The sequence below is a fragment of the Ovis canadensis genome, chromosome 14, assembly GCF_042477335.2.
Source record: "Ovis canadensis isolate MfBH-ARS-UI-01 breed Bighorn chromosome 14, ARS-UI_OviCan_v2, whole genome shotgun sequence".
NCBI classification, from domain to species: Eukaryota; Metazoa; Chordata; class Mammalia; order Artiodactyla; family Bovidae; genus Ovis; species Ovis canadensis.
Window position 1 is genome coordinate 29,809,069 of NC_091258.1, and position 27,404 is coordinate 29,836,472.

General features: G+C 46.7%; 1 protein-coding gene across 3 annotated transcripts in view; it reads right to left on the reverse strand.

Moving 5' to 3' along the window:
- Positions 1-27,404, reverse strand: part of ABCC11 (ATP binding cassette subfamily C member 11) — an 80,649-nt gene that overhangs the window by 6,505 nt on the left and 46,740 nt on the right. For 2 of the 3 annotated variants that reach the window (XM_069549793.1, XM_069549791.1), the window contains exons 14-25: positions 26,094-26,297; positions 24,763-24,897; positions 24,586-24,682; positions 22,915-23,004; positions 20,627-20,730; positions 14,706-14,903; positions 11,182-11,408; positions 10,934-11,071; positions 9,286-9,472; positions 4,884-4,973; positions 3,524-3,713; positions 1,200-1,359 (exon numbers count right to left, since the gene is read on the reverse strand). In XM_069549793.1, coding sequence (XP_069405894.1) covers positions 1,200-1,359; positions 3,524-3,713; positions 4,884-4,973; positions 9,286-9,472; positions 10,934-11,071; positions 11,182-11,408; positions 14,706-14,903; positions 20,627-20,730; positions 22,915-23,004; positions 24,586-24,682; positions 24,763-24,897; positions 26,094-26,297 — 1,820 coding nt within the window. Of the gene's footprint in view, positions 1-1,199; positions 1,360-3,523; positions 3,714-4,883; positions 4,974-9,285; positions 9,473-10,933; positions 11,072-11,181; positions 11,409-14,705; positions 14,904-20,626; positions 20,731-22,914; positions 23,005-24,565; positions 24,683-24,762; positions 24,898-26,093; positions 26,298-27,404 lie in introns of all 3 variants that reach the window. The other variant, XM_069549792.1, reaches the window with a different exon arrangement.

The window sequence follows — 27,404 nt, forward strand, 5'->3', positions numbered from 1 at the left end:
AATTCATATTTCTACTACTCCTATATCAAGGCACGATAGATTTTGGCCAGCTTCTACCTTAACACAGAAATCTATCACTAAATTTTATCTCATTCCTCTAAAACAACACAACCGGTACAAAATTCTCTGTGCACACAGTATGCACTCTCCTTGGAAAGACTTTCCTCCCTTTTTCTGCCATGCAGTCTTCTACTTAACCTTCAAGACCCTATTCAAAGGCCTCCCCCGCTTCTCTGGAAGGCTTTCTGAATTCCCCCAGGCAGAGTTATTTGTCCTACTTCTAGGTTTCCTGAGCACTTGGTTTATATCTCTGATCTAGCAAATTACATCCTTGTATTAATATTATAACTTGACAGGTCTTACATGTCTACAACTCCCCGCACCCTTGAATGTGAACTTCTGAGGGGAATAAGGGCACTGATCATTCATCCAAGTGTCCCCAGTCCCTAGCACAATGTCTGGACCTGGCAGAGGCTCAGAAAAGGCAGGTTAAGTGGATGAAAGGATAAAGGAATGAATGAATGATGGGTAAATAAATAAATGGATGACTGAAGCTCTGTGGTTAGTCTATCCTCTTGCCTCTAAGAAGATAAATGCCCTTAGATAACCCTGTATGTGAGGCATCCAGCTTCATTTTCATGCCTCATCCTTCCTCAGACTCCATGCCTTGGACTCCCACACGGCTAAGGAGCACTATCAAGCACCAGCACTAACCTGGACGACGCTTAATCCCCAAGTTGCCTTCAGAAGAAACAGAAAGTGTGGAGAGGAGGCCAGAGACCCAGTTCCATCTGCCTCACTGATGGGACTGCCTGGATTGCAAACATCGAGCTTAAACACCCCTGTTGGCCTTATCCAGTGGGAGACAGAACAGAATAAAGCACATCCAGACATGGAAAGATGTGGTCAACCACAGAGTAAACACTGATAGTGATCTGAAATCTGACAAATCTCATCAGGGTTTTTAAAAATTAAAAAGTAGGCCTTTTGTTTAGGTCTTTTGGTTGAAGTGCTCTTGTATGTATCCAGGCCTCATTCATTCATCAGGGACATCTCTTCTCCCACCAAGGAAAGAACAGAGGCCCAGAAATTGGGACTCTGGCCATAGGTGATGAGAGGCAGCCCAGCCCTAGGGATCCGCCCAGCGACTCCTGCTGGGAGACTATCCTCTGCACAGGCTGCCTCAGCCCAGCGCTCACCTGATGGTCCCCGACAGCAGGACTGGATCTTGAGGGATAACCGAGAACTTGGACCGCAGGTCCTCCAGGCCAAGGCTACAGATGTCCACGCCATCGATGAGGATGCGGCCACCGGCTGGTTCCACCAGGCGGAAAAGAGCCACCCCCAAGGAGGACTTCCCTGCAGGGCAAGAGTAAGTGGGGCTCTGTCTCCTGAGTCTGCAGGAGGGGCAGCACGGGTCAGACCTGGTGTCCACCCCAGACTCCCCTCCCCATGACCCACTCCTTGTCATCATGAGCCAGAGAGGGCAGAAGAGGCTTGGAGTCTCTAGTCTCCACCCCAAGGGGTGCCCGAAACCATGAACAGCTCTTACTGCCTCAATCAGAGGGTGTGAATGGAGCCCTGGGTAAATCCAGCCCACACATAAGTTTTGTTTCACACACACGATGTTATTGCTGCTTTTTTAATCCTTTGCCAGCATTAAAAAAAATCCAAAGACCCAGCACACAAAAGCTCAAATTGCATGATTCTCTTGAGAGTCAGTAAAGCGGGCAACAATGGGCCCATATCCCCTCAGGCAACAGGCAGCTAGAGCCAAGCGTAGCCGCTTCCTTGAGAGAACAGTATTCAAGTCCAATGTGCTGCCCTCCCCACCCTCGTTTCCTCACACCCCAGGCCCATCACGTACATTTGAGTTTTCAACCTCTGCTCTAAAAGGTAAGGTCAGTGTGAGGGGCAGCCATGTGTCTTGTTCACCTTTGTGTTTCCAGCCTGGCATATAGTAAGTGCTCACTAAATACCTACTGGATGAATTCAGTCAACTGGACCATCTCTACTTGAGAGCAGCTCTACATCAGACCCAGCCCTCTCAGCCCAGCTGCAGGGGAGAAACGGAAAGGGGAAAGCACATAAAAGAATACAGCTGGGAGCCCTTCACTTTGCAGTAGTACCAGGCCTGCAGGGGCCTAAGGAGACAGACTTGGGAGGCTCCAGTCATCCTGGGGGGCTGCCTGGAGGAGGCAGCCCCTGGAGCACAAGGCTGGGGTCTGAACAAGGCAAAAAGTGGAAGAGGGTGAATACCCTTGGGTCAGATGTCCCAAAAGTGATGAGAGGAAGAGAGGGAAGAGGTCAGCCAGGAGAAAGGAAGTGGGGAGAAGCAGGTGGAAAAAGAGGTACTCCTTGGAAGGAAAGTTATGACCAACCTAGAAAGCATATTGAAAAGCAGAGACATTACTTTGCCAACAAAAGTCCGTCTAGTCAAGGCTATGGTTTTTCCAGTGGTCATGTATGGATGTGAGAGTTGGTCTGTGAAGAAAGCTGAGCACCGAAGAATTGATGCTTTTGAACTGTGGTGTTGGAGAAGACTCTTGAGAGTCCCTTGGACTACAAGGAGATCCAACCAGTCCATTCTAAAGGAGATCAGCCCTGGGTGTTCTTTGGAAGGAATGATGCTAAAGCTGAAACTCCAATACTTTGGCCACCTCATGTGAAGAGTTGACTCATTGGAAAAGACTCTGATGTTGGGAGGGATTGGGGGCAGGAGGAGAAGGGGACGACAGAGGATGAGATGGCTGGATGGCATCACGGACTCGATGGACGTGGGTCTGAGTGAACTCCAGGAGTTGGTGATGGACAGGGAGGCCTGGCATGCTGCAATTCATGGGGTCACAAAGAGTCAGACACGACTGAGCGACTGAACTGAACTGACTGAGAAGGGGAGGGGGGAAGGAAAGTATTAGTCATTCAATTCTGTCCGACTCTTTGTGATCCCATGGACTGTGTAGCCCACCAAGATCCTCTGTCCATGAGGTTCTTCGGGCAAGAACACTGGAGTGGGCTGCCATTTCCTTCTCCAGGGGATCTTCCAGATCCAGGGATCAAACCTGGGTCTCCTGCATTGCAGGCAGATTCTTTACCATCTGAGCCGCCAGGGAAGCCCATGCAAGCTGCTCTTCACCCTTGCAGAGCTCTGCACGCCCCCTGCAGGAAGCACTCGTTCCTGCACCCTGTTCACCCTTCCATCTCAAACACCGGCCTCAGAGTACAGGCTACTGTAGTTCAAGGGCCCAACAACTCCGTGGCTCTGTTAACATCACCCCTCTCCTTCCCCAGGGCCTTCACCACCAAGGCAGTTATCTTCCTCATTCCTTATTTGATGACCTGTCAACATCTGTCACCTCCACTGGAATCCCGTGACAGTAGTGACTATGGGTTTTGTTCTTCCAGCACAAAATGAGTCCCCAGTAACTATTTGTAGGGTCACTGAGTCACCACACGTCTGAAGACAAGTCTGACACCCAAATCCAATGTTGAAGACAGGGCATGCCCTGGACCCTGAGCTCACCAGAGCCCGTCCTTCCCACGATGCCCACCACTTCCTGGCTGTGAATCGTCAGGCTGAGGCCGTGGAGGACGATGGGTGTGTTGTCTCTGTATTTCATCTGGTAATCCTGGAACGTGATTTCCCCATGCTGTGGCCACCCATGAGGACAGTTCGCGCCTTCTATGTGTAAAGGAGCCTCAGGGACACACATCTTGTTTTCAAAGAGAGAAAAATAAGTCAATGATTATCCATCTCTGCCCATCCCCTGCTGACCCACTGGCCTCTAGCTGTTGGGTGTGTGAACCACCCCAGCCTGCCCTTGAACCAGGGTTGAGCCATCGCCATGTGATCAGAGGAACATCCCACCCCCAATCACCTGAAATGCACATGATTTTATCCCCAAAGAGTGAGAAACCATATTGGTAGTTCCCATGTGATTAACATAGAAAACTCTAATTTACTGTGTGAGGCTCTAAAGACACAGAATCCAGAATAATGATAACCAGGACAGCAGGGTTACCTCACTCCTGTGAGTTGTGTTTTAGAGCTCAGACCCCTTGGGCAGACAATTTCTCTCTATTCCTATCCTAGGAGGTAGGCAATTTTAAATGATTTCACAGGCAAGGAAATAGAGGCTCACACAGGTCGAATGACATGTTAAGATCACACAGCTGATGGGGACTCAAACCCAGGGGTGCCTGACTCTAAGCCCACAACTCTGCATTGAGCAAGGTGGCTGGATTGAGGGGAAAGATTCCTCCTCTGGATATTGGGATAATAATTCAGCTAACCATATTAAGTTGTTTTGTGATTCCATGAAACAATCTAGATATCATTATACTGAGCCTTTACTACGGGCCAGGCACTGCATTAAGTGATTTACATGGGATGTGATCTAATCTTTGTAATAACCCAATGACACAGATACTGTGATCTGTCTCATTTCATTGATGGGGAACTGAGAGGCTGAATAAGTCACAAGGCTACACAGCTGACTCAAGGAGCAAAGCTTAGACCTGAACCCAGGTAATCTGTTTCCACAATCTGGATTCTTAAGTACTACGACAAAAATAAAAGCAATATTAATAACAATTATTATTGTTATCATCATTATTATATTTGAGCAAACCTCTCTCTTCTAAAAAGGGTAGATCATTCCATCTATATCCAAGAGTGCCATGAGGGATGTGGTCAAAAAGAGCTGATGAGTGTGGAAGAGCTTCTGAGAGATGATGTACACCCTTCTGGGGGAGTTGAAGGCGAAAGACCAGAAGCCAGTCGCCTCCTGGGAAAATCTCAGGGCCCCTGAGGTGCTGGGGCTTGCAGAGGCTGGATGTGAGACTTCCAATCTCCCTGCACAAAGCCCAGACCTGTGTCCCACCTTCATGTACTGCAGAATCCTCTCCGCAGCTGTCAAGCACCCCTCTGTCTCTGAAGCAATCCGGGCACTGGCCTGGAAGTTGGACGCCAGCTGGAACAAAGGAGAAGCATCTGAGTAGCAGGCTGTAGGGGTGACCTCAGGTTCTCATCACTTCCAAAGGTGGGAAATTGCCATTCCTCCTAATAGCTCCTCAAACCAAGACAACTTCCCTTACAGGGAAGGAGCAGGTATCTCTGGAGCCTCGCTGAGCTACTTCTGAGCGTGGCTGCAGCTGTGGTGGGCAGCTGTAGGAGAGAATCCCACCAAGCCTGTTTCACCTCAGGTGCCCTCTGCTTTCTGTTCGAAACCTTTGCCCACACTACAGGAGCCCACTCAGCCCAAGTGCAGCCCAGAAACATGGGAGCAACCCTCTCCTAGTGGAGAAAGGAGCCACTAGATAAACTCTCCTATCTCTTGGCCTTCAGGGACAATCCTGTTAGTTGGTGATGGGGCAGTGACTCTCGATGACACACTCTTGCAGCACAATTCCTCCTCCCCTGCCACATGCTCCTGCTCCTGGGTCCTTTCTAGAGAGCATCCGAGTCCTTGTCTCAGGCTCTGCCTTCAGGAAACCCAGACCAAGAGGAGCCTCAGGGATTCTTAGGAATTGGAGGCACCACAGGCGAGGATACGGAGGCCCAGAGAGAGGACATGATACACACAGAATCACCCAGAAGCCAGCGGCAGAGCTGGGATGGGGGCCCCAGTTTTGGTGCTCTGCACCCCTCAGGCCATGCAGAAGGTGCCAGGCAACAACTCCCTTATACAGTCAGTCAACAAACTCTGATGGAGGTGCTGGGCCAGGCTCCACACTTAAAGTGCAGCAGACCTAGGCCCTGCCCTCCAGGAGCACCCAGTAGAATGGGGAGAAAGACAGGTTAATAGAGAAGGCGGCATGATGGAGGAAGCACTCAGCTCCATCATGACCACAGGACAGTCACCAGAGGAGGGCCACTGGGTAGGCTTCCTGGAGCGTTGACACTGGAGGCACGTTTTTAAGGAGAGGCGGGATTTAGCCAGCTAAACATGGACGGAGACAGGTTTTCCTAGTAGAGGGACAGTCTTGACAGTAATAAAATGGCCTCACCCATTCAGGGCTCCTCAGGCCACGTGACTGTGGATAAAGCAAAGGGTATGTATGGGCTAAGGAGGCCAGGGAGGGAAAACCTGTAGAAGTCAGAGAAGGGGCCACCGTCATGAAATGACACTGAGCTGGGAGAGGACACCAGCCACAGTTGATTGCCTGTCAACAGCCGGTCCCATCTTCCTTGCTGACACACCTTCTGTTACGTTCAGGTGTCTGGCAGCCTGGAATTCCAGGAAGGCTTGGTTACTTCAAACCAATCATATCAACCCCTATCCTCTTGCCAATGACTGGTTTAGCAGTGAGCCATGACACAATTCTGGCCAACAAAGCACAAGGAAAACTCAGATGTGAGTATTCTAGGAAACAACTCCTTGTTCTTACAAGGCGGCACATGGACAAAGTTATCTCCTCTCCAGGCTTTAGCAGTTTCTGGATGAGGATGAGTTGTCTGGGGCTGCAGCAGCCGTTCTGTGAACTTGAGTAGACAATCTTGAGGATAAAGTCAGACTGTGGATGCCAGAGCAGAAAAATCAAAGATCATGGGTTCATGATAAGCCAGTAAATTAGCCAACAGAGGACAGCCCTACCTCAGCCTTCTGGTCACATCAGATAATAAGTTCCCAGATTGCTAAGGCCATTTTGAATTGGTTATATGACTTGTTTTGGCTTGTAACCAAAAGTATCTCTAATATTTACTAAGAAATCTCTTAAGGCTACAAAGCAACATTGTGTGTGATACGTGCCTCCCAGAGCCTGAATTTCCTCCAGAGTACATGCAGAAGTCAAAGTCTGACCAGAGGAGAGAGTGTATGTGGGGTCTAGGGCCAGATTTAAGGGCCTGGAATGCAGGTCGATGGCTTAGGTCTAGTGCATAAAGAGACAAGGAGTCTCTAGAGGGTCTAACCAAGGTGATGACATGAGGAAAACCAGAATTAAAGATCACTCTGGAGTGGGGGCTTCCCTGGTAGCTCAGCTGGTAAAGAATCCACCTGCAATGCAGGAGACCCCAGTTCAAATCCTAGGTCAGGAAGTTCCCCTGGAGAAGGGAGAGGCTACCCATTCCAGTATTCTTGGGCTTCCCTTGTGGCTCAGATGGTGAAGAATCCTCCTGCAATGATGGACACTTGGGTTTGATCCCTGAGTTGGGAAGATCCCCTGGAGGAAGGCATGGCAACCCACTCCAGTATTCTTGCCTGGAGAATCTCCATGGATAGAGGATCCTGGCAGGCTACAGTCCATGGGGTCTCAAAGAGTCAGACATGGCTGAGCAGCTAAACTGAAGAAAGTGGGTGGGAAGGGGCTCAGGGATGGGCAAGGCAGGGGGGCCGAGAAGTTGTTACCCAGGATAGAAAATAGACATTCAAACAGAACACCAGACATTGAGAAGAAAGGATGAACGTGGGGCCATTCTTAAATCTTCAAGTTCCCTGGCAGAGCTTCTCTTTGGTGTCCTGTGGTGGGACAACTGGTCAACCTTGAGCAAAGACCTGTATAGACAGTGCACTTGGGAGAGCTAAGCCTCCACCCACTCTTTGCTCCAGCACCAGATAACCTAGGCACAGGGTTCAGCAGGAAGGGGACATCTCTGTCCTTAGTGACGCATGTCCCCCAGGACTCCAGTGTGCAGCCTCTCCCCAGAGCTCTGGAAGGCTCAGGGTAATTCTGCGGTGGGCCACGTGCGCATGTGCTCGTGTGTGTGTGCAGGTGTGTGTTTACGTACTTGTGTGTCAGAAAAAACGAGAAAGAGAGAGAAGAGTGTGTCCCACCATGGACAAACCTGTCTCTCAGCAGCTGTGGGAACACAGGCAAATTAACTCTGGAAACTGTAGCTTCTTATCTGTAAGCTGGGAACCATAATAGGGAGCATTTATCCAGCATTTATTCTGGGCCAAGGTTTTTAACATGTATGAACCCTTGAGTTTACATATATTCCTCACAAGTTTATGATTCCAGAACTTTTATTATCTCCCTTTCATAAAAGGAATAAGGAGGGTAACAGATTTCCCCAAAGTCACATAGGTGATAATGCACAGAGCCTGTTGAGAACCTGCAGCTTCCAAACCACATGTTCTTAACCACTTGGCCGTATCTCATGGAACATGGTGACAGTTCAATGGAAGAAGCACAGCAAGTGTCCAGCAGGGCATGGGCTCAGTGCAAGCTCCCCAACTGCCTACTTAAGGCCTGGGGCGGCAGTCTGTGGGCATGAGCACCACACAGCCACCTGTATGGCCTGTGCACCCTCAGAAGAGTCTGCACACAGGCCTGGCCATGTGGGCACAGCACACATGTGTGTCTGTCACAGGGTTCAACAAGGAGCAGGAAGGAGCCCCTCTGCACCCAAAAGGATGCCTCAGCAGGGGGCGCACAAGACCCAAGTCCAGTTAGTTAGAGAGAAAGAATGAGAGAGGATGGTTAACGACTGCCCCTGTGGGAGAGGGTGCCAATGGAACTGTGCGCCCACAGTTTCCTGAGTTTCCTAAACTAGCCTCACAGCCCTCCAGGGAGAGCCCTTCCCCAGGACTTTGTGGACATAAGCCTTGGTCCTGATCCTGGGCATGGAAGAATTCAGGCCATGAGACATGCAAAGCTTCTACACCAGGGTCCCCTCAAGAACCCATTTTAAAAATCAGATTCCAAGACTCCGCCAAACCAGGACCTGACTCTGAATCGCGCCTCTGTGCTCTGGAGTGTGGCCCTCCCATCAGCTCCATGAGCCCAGCTGAATCAGCCTATCAGGCTGGGCCGAGCACTCGGGTTCAAGTCTATGCACTTTGAAGCCTCACAGGCCTGCCCCAGAGGAGGACTGGGAAACCGACATTTTAAATAGCCTTCCCAGGTACCTCAGAAAAGTGACAACTGACTCAGGGATGTATAGTAAAAAAGACACCACAGGAAACCAAGAGGCCAAGGGTCTTGCCCTGGCTCTGCTTCTAAAGCTCTGTGCATTCAGACAACTCCTTCCCCCCTCTGAGCCTCAGTTTCCCCATTTACACAATAGGAAGGTTGGACTTTGCTGTCTCTGGGCTCCTCTTCAATCCCAATATTCTATGACTCTGTTAAATACCTTTCAATGTAGGCTTCCCAGTTCGGAAGTGACAAGGAAACAGAACAAAGCTGCAGATTCAGAAAGCCAAGCATCCTGTTCATAAGGTCACAAACGGCCAAAACCCACAGTGTAATCAAAGTCCCACAGACCCCTGCATCTGCCCCCAGGCCACAGACCCCCACTAGCCTCCTCCCCGCCCCCCTGCTGTCTGATGGTCCATCCCTCACCTGCAGGACGAGGCTGAGAGCCATGGCTTTATAGGAATAGGGGGCAGAGGAAAGGCCGAAAACCAAAAACAGGGCTACCACCAAGGTCACCAGGTTGGTCATGATCTCCAGCCTCAAGGCCACCCACCGCATGGAAGACATGAACATCAGCAGGTAGTTATTCTGCATGTCTGCCAGCTTCTTAAACCTGACAAAGAAAGGACAACGTGAAAGTCACATGTGTTTGTCTAACCCAGGGTTTCCTAACACTGGTTGCTTTCTCCAGCATCCAGCTCCCCAGTCTCACCAAAGAACCAGCGCAGAAAACTGGAGAGGATTCCTCCCTACTCCTTTCTCAGCCATGGAGTTCGCCTGAGCCCAGATCTAGGAGGGAGCTCAGACCGATTTAGGCCTATTAGCAGTTCTCTTCCCCTGGCCTCGATAGCTGATTCAGCATGGGTAAGTTACTCTACTGGGACAACAAGAATGAATAAAGGCCCAGATTTGTGAGTGAATGAAGGAAAGCAATCCCTTCTTTGTATCCTTCCACCTTGCTCACAGCTGTGTCCCCAGTGGGTGCTGAGCACCTGGGAGGTTATCAGTGTTGACTGAATGATCCCTTAGTCCTAGTCTCTGCACAGTCCTTGGGTCTCTCTAGTGCCACTGGGAGAGCTGGCACCATGGTTCATCCAATATTTCAGTTAACAGAGCACACACCATCACCCATGCCCAAATCTTCCCTGGCTTCAAGGCCACCTCAGATGCTGCCTCCTCCCCAAAGCCTTCCCTGATCCCAAGCTGCAGGTTATCACGTTCTCCTCTGAAACCCTAAGTCATTCTACCTGCGTTTATCCCTATTGCATTGTAGTCAACACTTGTCGTATTACAAAAATATACACCTGTGTCCCCTGTCTTCCTTTAGACTGTAAACTTCCTGTAGTTCAGTGCAGACCATGTTTGACTGATGCTTTCAAGTAGATAAGTTTATGTTACACAATTAAACCTCAGCAACAATCATAGGATTTGATTGTTTCAACAAACATTTAGAGGGCAAATCTATGGGTGTGAATAGTGAAGAAAATTCTGCTGTTTAGAAAGCTATTGTTATTATTTTATTATATTTAGATATCTGTTTGCAAGTGAAAGAAAAAAACAAATGCAATCAGTACTAACATGGCTATACATCTTACCATTCATTGTAGTAATATATGTATATAACCGCACAGGTCTTTAAAACTGACAGACATTTTTCATATCACTTACATTTTTCATTCTTACAAGTACCATCTTCCAGATGGGGTTCTGGAGGTGCAGTGAAATAAATGGAATAAAACAATGATCTCTCTGATTCTTCTGAAGGTGAGGTGAAGTCACTCAGTCGTGTCTGACTCTTTGCGATCCCGTGAACTGTAACCTACTAGGCTTCTCCGTCCATGGGATTCTCCAGGCAAGAATACTGGAGTGGGTTGCCATTTCCTTCTCCAGGGGATCTTCCCGACCCAGGGATCAAACCCGGGTCTCCCGCATTGGAGGCAGACGCTTTAACCTCTGAGCCACCAGGGAAGTCCCTGATTCTTCTGAAGATGGTGCTATTCCAGGTGCTCTGTTTCCTTCCTGTTTCCCACCATTGCCACATTGCCCATCACCCTCCGAGAGCAGAAGGACTCACTCATTGATGAATTCTTCAGTTTTTCCATAGACATGGATGGAGCTCAGGCCCTGCAGGGTGGCGAGGATGTGTGAAAACAAAGGGGAGCAGCTGTAGTTCTTCAGTCTCTTGAACACACTGATGGCCCTCTTGAACATCCTGCATTGAGAACAGAAGTGAGCGACCTGGGCCATCCACCTCTGACACCCTCCATTTCTAGGTCGGTCCTAGACTCAAACCTCATTCACAAGCAAAAAGAACCCACTCACCTAAAATAAACGAGGCAAGCAGAGAAGATGATGACTCCCATCAGCAGGATATAGGGAGATAGGAAACTGATTACCAGGAGGATGATGATCACCAGCAAAGACAGGAGTATAGACTGTTCAGCCACGATGGGCAAGAACTGATCCAGTTCATCCATGTCCCCTGCAAAGCAGTTCAGGAGCCGGCCAGTTGGGGTTGTGTCAAAGAAGCTCATAGGGCAGTGGGACACCTGTGAGACAAAAGCAACCCAGATCACAAGGCTGTCTGCACGCCGTGGTGGGGGCTTGATGAAAACAGCAGGCATCCTCAAGCTCTGAAAGACGCACAGGATGCAGACTGAAGGATATCCAGGGAAGGCAACGCAGAGCACTGCTTAAAGGCAGAGGCTCCAGAGTCAATTTGCCTGGACTCCAGGGCTGCCCGTCTTCCACCTATTGCTCTGGGACTGTAGGCAAGTTACATATAAACTCTCTGAGTTTCAGGGTCCTCATTTGTAAAATGGGGATGATAATGACACTTCAGAGTTGTGATGAGGATTGTACAACTCTGCAAATATATTAAAATATACAATTTAAAAGGGTATGTTGGGACCTCCCTGGTGGTCTAGTGGTTAAGAATCTGCCTGTCAATGTAGGGGACACTGGTTCAATACTGGGTCTGGAGAGATGCCACATGCCTCAGAGCAAGTAAGCCCATACACCGCTACTACTAAGCCTGCACTCTAGAGCCAGTGCCTTGCAACAGGCAAAGCCACTGCAATGAGAAGCTTGCACACCGCAGCAAAGAGCAGCCCCTGGCCGCTGCAGCTGAAGGAAACCTGCACAGAGATAAGTAAATAAATAAAATTGTAAAGGGTATATGCAGGTTCGATCCCTGGGTCAGGAAGATCCCCTGGAGAAGGGAATGGCAACCCACTCCAGGATTTTTGCCTGGAAAATCCCATGAATAGAAAAGCCTTGTGGGCTAGGGTCCATGCAGTCACAAAGAGTCGGACATGACTGAGCAACCAACACATTAATATTATTATTTGAGTCATGAAGTGGCTCTTACAGCAGCCCTCATGGCAAATGTCTGGATCCTGCTGATAAGTATAGTTTGGTTGCTGCCTAAGGTAGGAGGTCCTCATCATCAAGTAGTCGCTCAGTTATTTCTGACTCTTTGCAACCCCATGGTCTGCCAGGCTCCTCTGTCCATGGAATTCTCCAGGCAAGAATACTGGAGTGGGTTGCCAGGGGATCTTCTTGACCCAGGGACTGAACCCAGGTCTCTCTCATTGCATGCAGATTATTTAACCTCTGAGCCACCAGGAAAGCTCAAGGTAGGAGGTAGGGAGCAGCAAACAACAGCGGGGCAGACTGTGAGATCCTTGCTTTCTTCTTCTGCTTCTAAACTGTCTTTAATTTTATCTCCAGAATCTTTTGTTAAATACATGAGCCAGAGCAAAAAGAATATTCACAATCACAAATAAAAGACTAAAGCAATCACCCCCTTAGGACACTGAGCACTTTTAGGGAGTGAGGGGCTAGGGGGGCAGCACTCAGCTCAGCTGTGGCATGAAAGGGGTCTTTGTGAGAGCTACTAGGGATTAGAAGTATATGGTGGGGACACAGGGTCAGGATCTCTGGTTGCCTTCTTAAGTAGCAAAATAATCTGGTTCTAGTTTTGTTTTCATATTTGTTGTTTTTATAGTTGAGCCAATTTTTTCAGAGATTTTTCCTTTACTTGTGATTATTTAAAACTACATGCCAAATTTAAGATCAATAAAGCCATAAAAGGGTGAGCAAAAAGAAAATGTTTAAAATATGAAATGTATTTTCTAATGAAAAAAACTTGAACATTTCTCAAAATTAAAATATAGAATAGAACTTTGAGAAGGCCTGGGCACTAGGTATTTCTAGAATCTGGGAATGTGGAGTCAGAAACTTAGAGACCAGCTAGCTGGTGCCACCACCACAGATTAGGTGGTAAGGACTGCCAGGCCTTGGGGTAAAATTTCCCTCTCCTGCCTTCTGGCTCATCAAGCCAGTTGCTTTATCTAAGATGTGGGGAAATGCCTTGGCCTCACCCTCCTAAATCAAAACACAATTTGTCGGACTTCCCTGATAATCCAGTGGTTAAGATTTTGACTTTCATTGCAGGGGGTGCTGGTTTGATCCCTGATCAGGAAACTAAGATCCCATATGCCTTGTGGCCAGAAAATCAAAACATATTGTGACAAATTCAATAAAATAAATATTTAAAATGATGGCCCATATCAAAAAAACATATTTTTAAAAAATGTGTTCTGAATCTACAAGGAATGATGGGTGCCCTCATTGCCTCCCAAGAATCCCTCTGAGAAGCCCCTCTCTCCAGTTCTCAGCTCCAGCCTTCCGGAGCTCCATGCAGCTCTCTGGAAATGTTCTGCTTCTGCTCACTTCTAAATCTTGACCTGGCGAGATCTCGTTCATCCTCAGATCTTAGCATAGAGGTCACTTCCTCCAAGAAGCCTTCTTGGACTCCCACCTTCCTTCCACCACCCCCATGCTTGGGTCAGGTGTGCCATGTTCTTTTGGTCCTGTGTGCCACCCCCCATGGTTAACTCTGCACATCATATTACAACAGATTATTTTCCTGTCCATCTCCCTCCTTAGGCTGTAGGCTAAGATGACCCAAACCACATCGGCGTTGTTCACTTACCACTGTGAACCCAGTGCCTCCTCCAGAGCCTGGCACCCAGTAATATTTGATAAGTGAAAGAAAGAAAGGACATTTCCAAGAAGCAATGTGATACTATAGACAACTTGGTGTTCTAGCCCTAACATACATTCTAGCCGTGACACATGTTGGGCTTCCATTTTCTCATATGTAAGATAAGGGTAAAATACCTACTTCAAAAGGAACTTAAGGAAATTAGAGGCAACTCTTTACGTGACTGTGCTCAGCCAACAGAGGCCAGCATTGATAGCTGAGGGTTGATCCTCTAGCAAGGGGCATTAAACTTAGTCGTGGGAGAGTTTCAAGAACCTATCTCATTCTGTGGCCTGCTCCCACCCAATTAGTGACCCAGTGTAAACTCACAACTATATGACATTATATTCTCCAAACCACAGAGACAGCAAAATAGATCAGCAGTTTTCAGAGGTCTAGGGGAGGGATAGATATAGGCTGAGCAAAGGGGACTTTTAGGGTAGTTTGACTATTCTGTATTATACTTGATGGTAGACACATGCCAGTATATGTTTGTCAAAACCCATAGAAGGTACAACATAAGGAGTGAACCTTAATGTAAACTATGGACTTTGATTGATAATAATAATGTATCAATGTTGACTCATCAACTGTAACAGATGTCCCCCACTAATGCAAGCTATTAATAATAGGAGAAATTGAGGATGTGGTGAAGGGTAAAAGTGAACCCTATATTTTCTGCTCAATTTTTCTCTAAACCAAAAACTGCTTAAAAAATAAAGTCTAATAATTAGAAAAAAGAGTTGAGCAAGGTCAAGGCTCAGCCTGTGGCCATGCCCAGTGCCCAGGCCCATACCTTGTTGAAGAGCTTGTTGTGCAATGCTGTGGATGCCTTCCCCATCACCTTGGTGAAAACCACTGAGAGCAAGATGCCCAGGAAGACTGCAAACAGGCTGCTGAGGCCAAACACCAGTTGGTAAAAGGGCAGCTGAGGATTGTCCAGTATGTCACCGGGGTCTGCAGTGGTCCAGTTGCTCTCTTGACTGCTATTTTTCTTCAAGAAAGGACAGGGAGTATGGTATGATAAGAAACATGCTTCATCTTTGTCCCCAATTCCTGACACACAAGTCCTAAAACCCTTGCAGTTTCCTAGGTGATGGGGGTGCGTGGGGCTTCATTTGTGGTGATATTTGGCCTTTGACTCTGGTTTCTGACACAGGTGCTTCTATGATCTTTGAGGCCTCTGGAGCAATGAGAGAGTCTTTTGTAGCTAATGAGATGACTAGGGGCTGGGGACTCCTAAATAGTTTCAGGACTGGGGCTGGTCACCAGATAGATCAAGTCATAAGTCCAAGCTTGGAACTTTCAGCCCTACTCCCATCTTCTGGAAATGAGAAGGAGCTGGAATTTTAGTTTATGATCCATCATGTCTACATGTTGAAGTGAAGGTTGCTCAGTCGTGTCCAGCTCTTTGCAACCCCATGGACAATACAGTCCATGGAATTCTCCAGGCCAGAATAGTGGAGTGGGTAGCCTTTCCCTTCTCGAAGGGATCTTCCCAACCCAGGGATCAAACTGGGGTCTCCCACGTTGCAAGCAGATTCTTTACCAGCTGAGCCACAAGGGAAGCCCAAGAATACTGGAGTAGGTGGCCTGTGCCTTCTCCAGTAGGTCTTCGCAAACCAGGAATCAAACCGGGGTCTCCTACTTTGCAGGCAGATTCTTTAAAACTGAGCCACATGTTGAAGCCACCATAAAAAAATCCCTAAAGCATGGCATTCAGAGAGCTTTCAGGTTGGTAAACACATCCACGTGCTAGAAGGGTGGTGTACCCCAACTCCACGGAAACAGAAGCTCTTGCACTTAGGACCCTTCTGTACCTCACCCTATAAGTGTTTCCATCTGGCTCTGCATCTGTACCATTTACTATATCCCTTATTTAAAACCTGATAAAAGTATTTCCCTAAGTCCTGTGAGCCATTATAGAAAATTGTCAAACCCAAAGAGGGAGTCATGGAAATCCCCAATTTATAGCTGACTCATCAGAACTACAAAAACAGCAGAATGATCTCTTCGTTTCCAAGGCAAACCATTCAATAGCACAGTAATCCAAGTTTATGCCCCAACCACTAATGCAGAAGCAGCTGAAGTTGGAATGGTTCTATGAAGACCTATAAGACCTTCCAGAACTAACACCCAAAAAGGATGTCCTTTTTATCATAGAGGACTGGAATGAAAAAGTAGGAAGTCAAGAGATATCCGGACTAACAGGCAAATTTGGCCTTGGAGTACAAAATGAGGCAGGGCAAAGGCTAACAGTTTTGTCAAGAGAACACATTCATCATAGCAAACACCCTCTTCCAACAACACAAGAGTAGATTCTACACATGGACATCACCAGATGATCAATACCAAAATCAGATTGATTATATTCTTTGCAGCCAAAGATGGAGAAGCTCTATACAGTCAGCAAAAACAAGACTGGGAGCTGACTATGGCTCAGATCATGAACTCCTAATTGCCAAATTCAGACTTAAATTGAAGAAAGGAGGGAAAACCACTAGACCATTCAGGGATGACCTAAATCAAATCTCTTGTGATTATGCAGTGGAAGTGAGAAATAGATTCAAGGGACTAGATCTGATAGAGAGCTCGAAGAATTACTGACAGAGGTTCATGACATTGTATAGGAGGCAGTGATCAAGACCATCCCCAAGAAAAAGAAATGCAAAAAGGCAAAATAGTTGTCTGAGGAAGACATACAAATAGCTGAGAAAATAAGAGAAGCTGAAGGCAAAGGAGATATATCTCCTTTATCTGCTCCAAAGAGCAGATATACCCATAAGAATGCAGAGTTCCAAAGAAGAGCAAGGAGAGATAAGAAAGCCTTCCTCAGTGATCAGTGCAAATAAATAGAAGAAAACAATAGAATGGGAAAGACTAGAGATCTCTTCAAGAAAATTAGAGATACCAAGGGAACATTTCATGCAAAGAGGGGCTCAATAAAAGACAGATAAAATGGGCACAATAAATAGTAGAGACCTAACAGAAGCATAAGATATTAAGAAGAGGTGGTAAGAATACACAGAAGGACATACAAAAAGGATCTTAATGACTGAGATAACCACAATGGTGTGATCACTCACCTAGACCCAGACATCCTGGAATATGAAGTCAAGTGGGCTTTAGGAAGCATCACTATGAACAAAGCTAGTGGAGGTGATGGAATTCTGGTTGAGCTATTTCAAATCCTAAGAGATGATTCTATGAAAGTGATGCACTCAATATGCCAGAAAATTTGAAAAACTCAGCAGTGACCACAGGACTGGAAAAGGTCAGTTTTCACTCCAATTCCAAAGAAATGCAAAGCCAAAGGATGTTCAAACTACTGCACAACTGCACTCATCTCACTCGCTAGTAAAGTAATGCTCAAAATTCTCCAAGCCAGGCTTCAACAGTACATGAACCATGGACTTCCAGATGTTCAAGCTTGATTTAGAAAAGGCAGAGGAATCAGAGGCCAAATTGCCAACATCTGCTGGACCACAGAAAAAGCAAGAGAGTTCCAGAAAAACATCTGCTTTATTGACTGCGCCAAAGCCTTTGTGTGCATCACAACAAACTGGAAAATTCTGAGAGAGATGAGAATAACAGACCACCTTACCTGCCTCCTGAGAAATCTGTATGCAGGTTAAGAGGCAACAGTTAGAACTGGACATGGAACAACAGACTGGTTCCAAATTGGGAAAGGAATATATCAAGGCCGTATATTGTCACCCTGCTTATTTAACTTATATGCAGAGTACATCATGCAAAATGCTAGGCTAGATGAAGCACAAGCTGGAATCAAGATTGCCAGGAGAAATATCAAAAACCTCAGATATGCATATGACATCACCTTTATGGCAGAATTGGAAGAAGAACTAAAGAACCTCTTGATGAAAGTGAAAGAGGAGAGTGAAAAAGCTGGTTTAAAACTCAACATTCAAAAAACAAAGATCACAGCATCCGGTCCCATCACTTCATGGCAAATAGATGGGGAAACAATGGAAACAGTGAGAAATTTTATTTTCTTGGGCTCCAAAATCACTGCAGCCACGATGGTGACTGGAGCCATGAAATTATCACACATGCTTCTTGGAAGAAAACCTATGACCAACCCAGACAGCATATTAAAAAGCAGAGACATTGCTTTGCCAACAAAGGTCCGTCCAATCAAAGCTGTGGTTTTTCCAGTGGTCATGTATGGATGTGAGAGTTGGACTATAAAGGAAGCTGTGTGCTGAAGAATTGATGCTTTTGAACTGTGGTGTTGGAAAAGACTCTTGAGAGTCCCTTGGTCAACAGGGAGATCAAACCAGTCAATCCTAAAGGAAATCAGACCTGAATATTCATTGGAAGGGCTGATGCTGAAGCTGAAACTCCAATACTTTGGAAAAGACCCTGATGTTGGGGAAGATTGAAGGTAGGAGGAGAAGGGGATGACAGAGGATGAGATGATTGGATGGCATCACTGACTCGATGGACATGAGTTTGAACAAGCTCCAGGAGTCGGTGAAGGACAAGGAAGCCTGGTATACTACAGTCACTACAGTATGCTACTGTATACAGTATACTACTGTGTGAGGTTGCAAACAGTCAGACATGACTGAGCTACTGAAGGGAACAAAATGTCTAGACTTGTGATTGGCACATGAGCAGTCTTATGGGACTGAACCCTTAACCTGTGAGGTGTTGCTAACTCTGGATAGGTAGTATCAGAATGGAAGTGAATTGTAGTACACCCAGCGAGTGCGCAGGGAGTTGGAGAACTGGTTGATACAGAGGGGAAAAACAAAAATCAAAACCTGCACTTAGCATATCAGAGACATTATGTGTGGAGAGAGGAAAACTGTGCGTTTTCTTTTTCAGAGGTTCAGCCCATCTGAGTTCAGGGTGAAATTCAGCAGGGAGAAAAATATGTCTTCCTGGGGCTACAGAAGACTCAGCAGCCAGTAGAAGGTGACACTATATGTTAAAAGCTTCCTGCTCAGTGCTATCGCTTTTCCCTTCTCCTTCCCCACTGCCCTGTGCTGGTCCCCTGGACCACTCCAGCATCAGTCTCAGTGGCCTGTCTCCTTGATCCGGTTCTTGCCTCCACTCCATTGCCTGCTCTACCCTGACTGTTCCAAACTCAACGCCACTCGCATTAGGACTTCTGTGCCTCCCTTCCTCAAGGCGTCTTTGTCCTAAGGCAGCCTGCTGTCTGATATGAGCCTCTTCTCTTCTGGCAGGGTAGAAAATGTCTTGGTAGATTACTTCACTCTATGCTGTTAGAAATCTGCTCTAGATGGTCATCTAACATCACCTCTGCCTCCTTCCACACTCTCCACTGTGATTCAGGGAAGAGTTTGAGAACTGTTTCTCAAACTCCTCGCCAGCATGGTCTTAGGTTAGATTCTACCAAAGAGAGGCGCGCACAGGAAATCTAAAGGCTGAAAGAGAAGCCATTATACTCTGGTGGCAATTGTGGACAGGTGCATGGAGCTTGGAGTTCAGCCAGTGGTTAGCAGGCATCCTTCCAAGGATCAGCCCATTTAGTGCCACCTGCTGCTAAAATTCCTGGAGCCTGCTTTCCCTCTCTCCTCCAGCCCTTCCAATGGCTGTGTAGCCTCTAACTTGTGTATTAAATCTTTGGAAGCTCTAAATATTTCAAGTGGCTCCTGCTTCCCTGACCAAACTCCGTCTGAAACATGACTCAAAAGTTAACCAAATAGAGTGCTTGAAAATCACGGCCTGGATTCAGAGCACAGAGTTCAAGGCACATTGACATCTCAGGGCAGGCTCCTTCTCCTCTCTAAGAATAATTTCTGCAAATATAAAATGGGGACAGTGATACCTACCTCAGAATGAGGTTGGAAAGATTAATGAATTAATCTGGTACATAATGGCTGAGAGGTCCAGAACCCTCAACACAAACAACCCTGTCCAAACTCCTGCACTGAAAGACTTGACCGAACCCTAGTGTGGCTCCTAGGCATGTCCCTTGGAGGACCCCAGCTCCCCCCACCTTCATGAAAGTGCCTCTACCAGGAAAATTTACTGTTTGTTCCAGGCTCCTGATCTCTCTTCCTCAGAGCACTTACTAAGAAGCACTCACAGCTGTGACTGTGTATCTCTTGCAACTCAGAAGCATCTTTCTTAAAGACCTGAGAATGATTCCTTTAAAATGTAATCCTCGGAAAGGACAGAGCCTCTGTCCCCCACTCTCTGTGGGAGGAGAAAGCTGGCTGCAGACACTGATGGCTTAATTGTACTGACACTCACCAGCCTTTTGTACTTTTTCATTCTCTGGCCCAGCAGAGCCACTACTTTCCCTCCTCTCTCCTTCTGCCTTTCAAAAGCCCAAATCACTTCTGTGCAAGTCATACTGGAGCTCAGCTCTTTCCCTGCTGTCAGGAGTGATGGATAAAACTTCTTTTCCCTTCTCTAACTCATATTAGAGCAGACTGTAAAGCATTAGAGCTGTTTGGGGACAGAAACCTCTTGATTTTGTTCCTAGGAGGCTGTACAGGTGACCTCTTGCTCTGTGAACACAGGGTGCCCACCTGGGAGGGAGCTCCAGAGTTTCAGCTCCCAAGGGTTTCCTCTAGAGCCCCATTCATCAGGATGGCAAGGGCAGGTACTGGGCTTGCCATGAGCTTCTCTAACCCATACCCATGGGGCCCCAAGGAATAAGAAGGTCCCCCATTCCACCCAGGAGCACAGAAATGCACCCCACCCCCACATGGCACTCACCCCTGAGCCCTGCCCCAGCCAGTAGCTCAGCCACCAGAAGTTGAACACCAGCAAGAAGACTACCATCACCATGAGAAGGAAAACCACGCCGCAGATCAGGTAACCTGGGGAGAGAGAGAAACGTGACACCGGTGCCAAAAGAAGGTACGTGGCCACACCAGGCCCTCGGATCTTCCTCAGACACCTTAGAAGACTAGAAAGAGCTGGGTTCCAAGATTAGAAAGCCCTGGGTTCAAATCCTGACTCAAACTACTTACAAGCTATGTGAGCCTGGGCAAGGGACCAAATGTCAGTGACAGTCCACTTCCTTACATACAAGATGGTGATGGTACTCCTGCCAGCCTCAAGGGGCTGCTCTAGAGACGCTATGAGATAATGTGTATCAAGTACCCAGCCCAGTGCCTGGTTATGTGAGCAGTGTTCTAGAGAAGCTGGTTCCCCTTATGCAAGTCCTGAGGGTTCAACATTCAAAATAACAACAGCTACCTTTCACTATTATGTACCAAGTACCAGGTAGAGTACTAAATACATGAATTACTTTTGAATTCAGAATGCCTATCGCCAAGTCTCCAAGGGAGGAAGTAACTTGCCCAAAGTCATAGAGCTTGTAAGTGATGAAGCCAAGGATGAGAAAACCTAGGGTACACGCCTTCCTTTCCCATTTACCTCTTGCCCTGGCACTCTACCCACCTATCCAGTCTGTGCCTCATGCCCATATTCTTTTTCTTGAATTCTTCCTCAAGCTCCACCCAAGGGCCAGCTCTCTTTAATGACATCTGAGACCGTGCTTGGTCCCAGGGATCAGTCTCTCTTGCTACCAGTGGATGAGTGTTTTAATTCTCTAGTTAGATTACAGGGTAGGTTCTCAGGCAACTTTATACACCCTCCCCTCCAGAACTCAGCAAGAGCCTAGTTCATAATAGGTACTTCCTAAATACAGATCAATTGGTTTTTTGGTTCATTCATTGCAATTCACAAGTATCTGCTACTCCCCTGCTCTGGTCAGGCCCTGTGTTATATCCTGTAAGGATGCTCACAGTGGAAGGGGTGAGGATGGCAATCTCCTATGCACAGCCTACCTCTTCCTCCCTAGACAGGTAGAGAGAAGACACACCTTGTGCAGGGTTAGGTCCCCAAATCAATGAAGAATAAAAAGTTGGCATGGAGTCAAAATTACTCTCAAAAATTAAGCTACTCAAAACCGCAGTAGCATATACTTGGTTTCATGTTTACAACATTGTACAGTTATATATGTGTGAATTTGGTAACATACACCATTAAATAAAGCAGAAGCTTTGAAACTTTTTATGGCCATCTACCTTCAGATAAACAGTCTAATACATAATAAAATGAAAGCTTCACCAACATCACTTCTGCAGATATTTTCTACTCTAGGCACATTTCCATTCTCATTGCTCCTTACAACCCACTTGGTTGATTTCACAGCCCACTAGTGGGCTAGGACCTGCAGTATGAAAAACACTGAGATAAAGAGTACTGAGGCATTCTTTATTTCAGTAAAAATATTAATGATATTTGCTTATATTTCTTATTTTCTATATTCCTAATACTGTGTTATTTGGGGCCTTAATCCTGACAGACTGCTCGTCCCAAGGCTAACTAATTCCTAGACAGCAAGTAACTTCTTGCAAGTACACCTTTGATATACAAACGAACCAGTCCATAGTCCATCCTCCCAGTAACCTCTTTTATCAAACTCTCACCCACCAAGCCAATATCTGCCCTCCCCTAAATCACCCTAAGACCAGGTATCAGACAACTAGGACCACCACTATAGCAATGAGCCCTCCAGAATTGTTCAAGCTGTCCAATCCTAAGCTTACGCAGGGTGCCTACCCTGCCTCACCCACTTCTTCCCACAGAAACCCCAACAAAGCCTCGGGGCCCCGCTCTCTCTTACCACTGCCCAGCCTCCTGACCAACCTTGGTGCTTCCCCATGTGGTCCTTCATGGCGTGCCTGCCATGCCTATTTCTAGGCAAAAAAGTGTAAACTTGTCCCTCTGTGAAAATAATTTATATGTCTACATGCCTTGACATATTTGATTTTTTAAATGCCAGGTATATTAACACAGATACACATGGAAACATAATTTCTGGCACTGACTACAGTGGTAGAGTTACTATAGTTGAGTATGGCTGGAATTATGCAAGTTAAACTCATGAATGGCACGACCCTTTGTGTCCCTCTATCTCCCACGACCTTGCACGTTCCAGTCCGACCCAGCTTTGTGAGTAGGCCTGGCCTGGGGCAGCTAACAGCCCATACCTCCGCCTGCCTGGATGTAGCGGTGGTAGACTGTCCACTTCAAGGACCCTTCTTCCATCTTCTCCTTCTTTGCAAGCTGATTTTCCAGCACTGGATCAGGGAAAAGAAAAAGGAAATAGTATGCCTCCCAATCTCCTATATCTCCTTCCTGGTCAAGAAGAGTCCTTGCGAAGCCTTCTGTTCTGGTTGCCACCAGTACCCCACCCAAGTCTAACTCTAACCAGCAGAGTCTGCAGGCCTGCCTGGACTCTGAAAAGGGGGTCCATCGCCAGCCATTCAATAGACCCTGGAGAGCCTGAGGTTCCTGAGGGCTGAATGTGTTGAGAGAGAGAGCAGGAGAGAAGGAAGAAAGCAGTGACCTGGGACAAGAATTGTATCAGTATCAGAATCGTGATACTGTACAGCTTCAAGAAGCAAATCACTTAACCTCTCTGTTTCCTCATCTGACAACTGGCAGGCCTACAGATAATTACTAAGATGCTTTGTAGCAATACGCTTCTGAAACAGCTCCTCGAAACAGGTGTAACACCAGCCCAAGCAGACACGTGGCCTACAGCAGGGCAGGGAGATCAGTATCTGAAATACCAGTAGATGTCATTAATGTCAATGACAGCTGCCACAACAACAGTAACAGGAGGCAGCACTGTGGGGGATACCTACTGTTTCTGCCTGCCGCTGTCCCTTCTTCTAACAGCAACCCCACTATTTTCCCAGGAGAAGACAGCTCTCTTTGCGGAACTTTAATCTTGAGGGAAATTAGATTAGGATGGAAAACATCTGAAGCAGGTTTTCTTCAAAAGGATTCTATACCTGTTCCTGCTATTCTAGACTCCAAACTTACTGAGGTCTGGTACTCCAGCTTTTTTTTTCCACGTTGTGATCTACACCCTTTTCTGCCAACACATTATTTTTCTGCCCAAATTGGCTTCTGATCTTTGCAGCTGAAGACTCTATTTGTGACAGATATGCCAGGCACTGTCCTAATCCCTCAGGACCTCTGCTAACCTCCACTGTGGTATTATAATATAAGAACAATTATCTCCACTTTTGCCACTGAGGGTTCAGAGAGTTTAACCTGTTTGGCCAAAGTCACACAGCTTTGAGAGCAGTAGGCCTGGAATTCTAATCCAGAACCTTTCTTACATTAAAAATGAAAGTCTTTCTCATCTGCTACCTTATCTCAGAAAAGAGCAAGATCTTCAATCTGCTACCTTATCTCAGAAAAGAGCAAGATCTTCAATAAGCATACTAAAAGATGTTCAGCTTCACCTTTTGAATGCCCAGAACTGGGCTTAATTTATTTCTGACTTCCAATGGCATTGTTCTCAAAAAATGTATAATGAATTCATGGCCCAGAAACCTTGCAAAGTTTATATCAGAGTCACTCGAGGTCAATCCTCATTCTGCCTCTGCACACCCTGAGCTGTTCCCCCAACAATAGTCACTTCCTGGTTGCTTCAGGCCTCCTGACCAGCACAGTCCTTACCCCACATCCCTCCAATACTTGGATCTGTACCCTATATGAGTAATGTCTGGCACCCCATTCAGTGAGTGACAAGGCCTGGTCTCACATTCAGGATGAAATGCCAGAGCCTGTGGAAGATGCAGACAGGCAGGCAGAGGGTTGCACCCTGCTCCCAGGTGCTTTCACTATTTCTTTCAGCATATTACCAGCAGTTTCATTGAGAAGTTCTTCCTGGCAAGTGGTCTGGGCCTGAGCTTTCAGCTGCAGGTCCTCTTCTGTCTTTGCCACTCCCCGCAACACACCCTGGGGAGAAAGCAGAAGCCACGGTTGCAGGGAATGGTCCGCCCAGTTGGGTCGGAAGTGAGGGTAGGGTGGGGAATCACCTGTGTGGCTTTCCCGTGCATCTTCTGGATAAGCTGGGCATATCGTCCCCTTTTCTGCATGAGCTCACTGTGAATTCCTTTTTCACAGATTTTCCCATCTTCAAATAAAATGATCTGGTCACAAAACTCTAAATACTGAAGAGTCGGAAGAAATAAGATCTTCAACAAGCATACTAAAAGATGCTCAACTTCACTATTCAAAAGGAAACATTTAAATCCCGAGAAAATATTTTATATCACCAGTTTGGCAAAAACAAACCCAAGTGTTGGTAACAACTAGGGGTAAAGGGACTCTTACAAAATTGGGGTGGCGGGGGAGGCCTGTATAGATTGGTACAGCTACTTTGAAAAACAATTTGACAATATCTAGTAAAATTAAAGATTTTTGAAGAATTATGAACCAATAATTCTACTCCTAAAACACTTCCCAAAAAAGCCCTCTCAAACACATGCATTAAAAACACATGTATCAATATACTGAAGCATTTTTTTGTAAAAGTGAAAAATGGGAAACAACCTGAATATCCATCCTGGAGAAATAAATTCTGGAATATTCAGATATTGTAATACAATACTAGTAAGAAAGAAATAAAATTCCATGTATCCACGTGGAAGACCTTAAAAATATAATGTTGAGTAGAAAAGCAAATTACCTAAGGACACAGAAAGTAAAGCATCAATTATAAGTTGTTAAATATGAGGGCCAGGAAGGAGGGAAGGGGCTGTGATCTGAGGGCCATCAACATTGGACTGGGATGTGTCATCTGGGTGGCAGTTACATGGGCTTTCATTAGGTTATTTTCTCACCTGTGTTTATGTCTTACATATTTTATACCAAAACTACTAAAGCTCAAATAGGAGAAGGATAAATAATAACAGGGTCTGGTATGAACATATCTAGGGAAAATGACCCCTGAGAGGCAGCACCCAGCACAGCCGGTGCACTTGATGGAAGCATGTGAGACTTGGTGAATTCTTCTCTGAGGGAGTTTTTTGTAACTTCCAAAGCAGGGGCCCGCCCATACAATTTTGAAGATAAAGGAGACCTCATAATTTAGTTTCAAAAAAACAATTTTAAAAAATTCTATAAAGCAATTATCCTTCAATAAAAAACAATTTTTGAAAATTTAGTTTCCATTTTTACCAACTTATCTCCTCCACATGGAAAGCAGAGGACATGAAGTTCTTTGCAATCCTCTCTGACTTCTGGGTCTGTCTGAGGTACGAAGGGGTATCTGCTGGGAGGCTGTTATTGATCATGTTGAGATGGCAGGGGCTTGAGGAGCTACATTATCTGTCAATCATAGCCAGAGCCCTGGAAGGGTGGTCACCTGCAGATGATGGGTCACCAGGATGACGGTCTTCCTTCTGAGCACCTTCTTAAAGCACTCCTCAAAGATATACTTCCCCACATGGGCGTCCAAGGCCGAGAGTGGGTCATCCAGCAGGTAGAGCTCACGATCAGAGTAGACGGCCCGGGCCAGGCTGATCCTCTGCTTCTGCCCCCCCGAGAGGTTGAGGCCCCGCTCCCCAACCTGTGGACAGGCAGCCAAAGGCGCCGAGTCTGGAGGGTGACCCAGCCAGGTGTGCTCCCACCAGCCAGGTGGGCAGGTAGACAGACTAACACCCCTCAGTGCACACTCCTGGACACCTAATGGTTTGACACCCCTGGCACTTAGAATGGCGCCCCACTCCAGCACTCTTGCCTGGAAGATCCCATGGATGGAGGAGCCTGGAAGGCTGCGGTCCATGGGGTCACTGAGGGTCGGACACGACTGAGTGACTTCAATTTTACTTTTCACTTTCACTCTTCACTTTCATGCGTTGGAGAAGGAAATGGCAACCCACTCCAGTGTTATTGCCTGGAGAATCCCAGGGACAGGGGAGCCTGGTGGGCTGCCGTCTGTGGGGTCGCACAGAGTCAGAGACGACTGAAGTGACTTAGCAGCAGCAACACCTAGAATATTTTTCACAATCTCGACTTCACAGTGGTTAACAGTCCACCTGCCAATACAGGGGACGTGAGTTCGATCCCCGGTGCAGAAAGCTTCCACGTGCCACCAGGCAACTAAACCCGTGTCCCGCAACTACTGAGCCTATGTTCTAGAGCCCACATGCTGCAACTATTGAAATCTGGGAGCCCTTAGAGCCTGTGTTCAGTGACAAAAGAAGCCGCCACAATGAGAAGCCCGAGCACTGCAACTAGGGAGTAGCCCCTGCCCGCTGCAGCTAGAGAAAGCCTGGGTGCAGCAATGAAGACCCAGCGCACTCAAACAGAATTAATAATTAATTAAAAAGAAAATAAAAATATTTTTCACAACATGCCTAGTAAGGGATGAAAAAACTGATGCTCAGTTAACTGAAACTTGTAATTCATAGTAAGATATAATTTGTTCTAAATTGATTGGCTTCTCAGGAAGCATCTTAAAACTTTTAACAGTTTAGCTCATAAAAATAAATCACTTATTCCCAAGAAACAGCACCTTCTTACATCTTACAATGGTTTTAAATTTCTGTTGACTGTAACTGTCGACTGGTGGGATCACTGGCCTGGGTTAGGGGTATTGCCCAAGACCAAGACTGTATTATAGGTGAGGTGGTGGGCGGGTGTGTTATGTCAGGAGTTGAGGGTCCTAACCAGA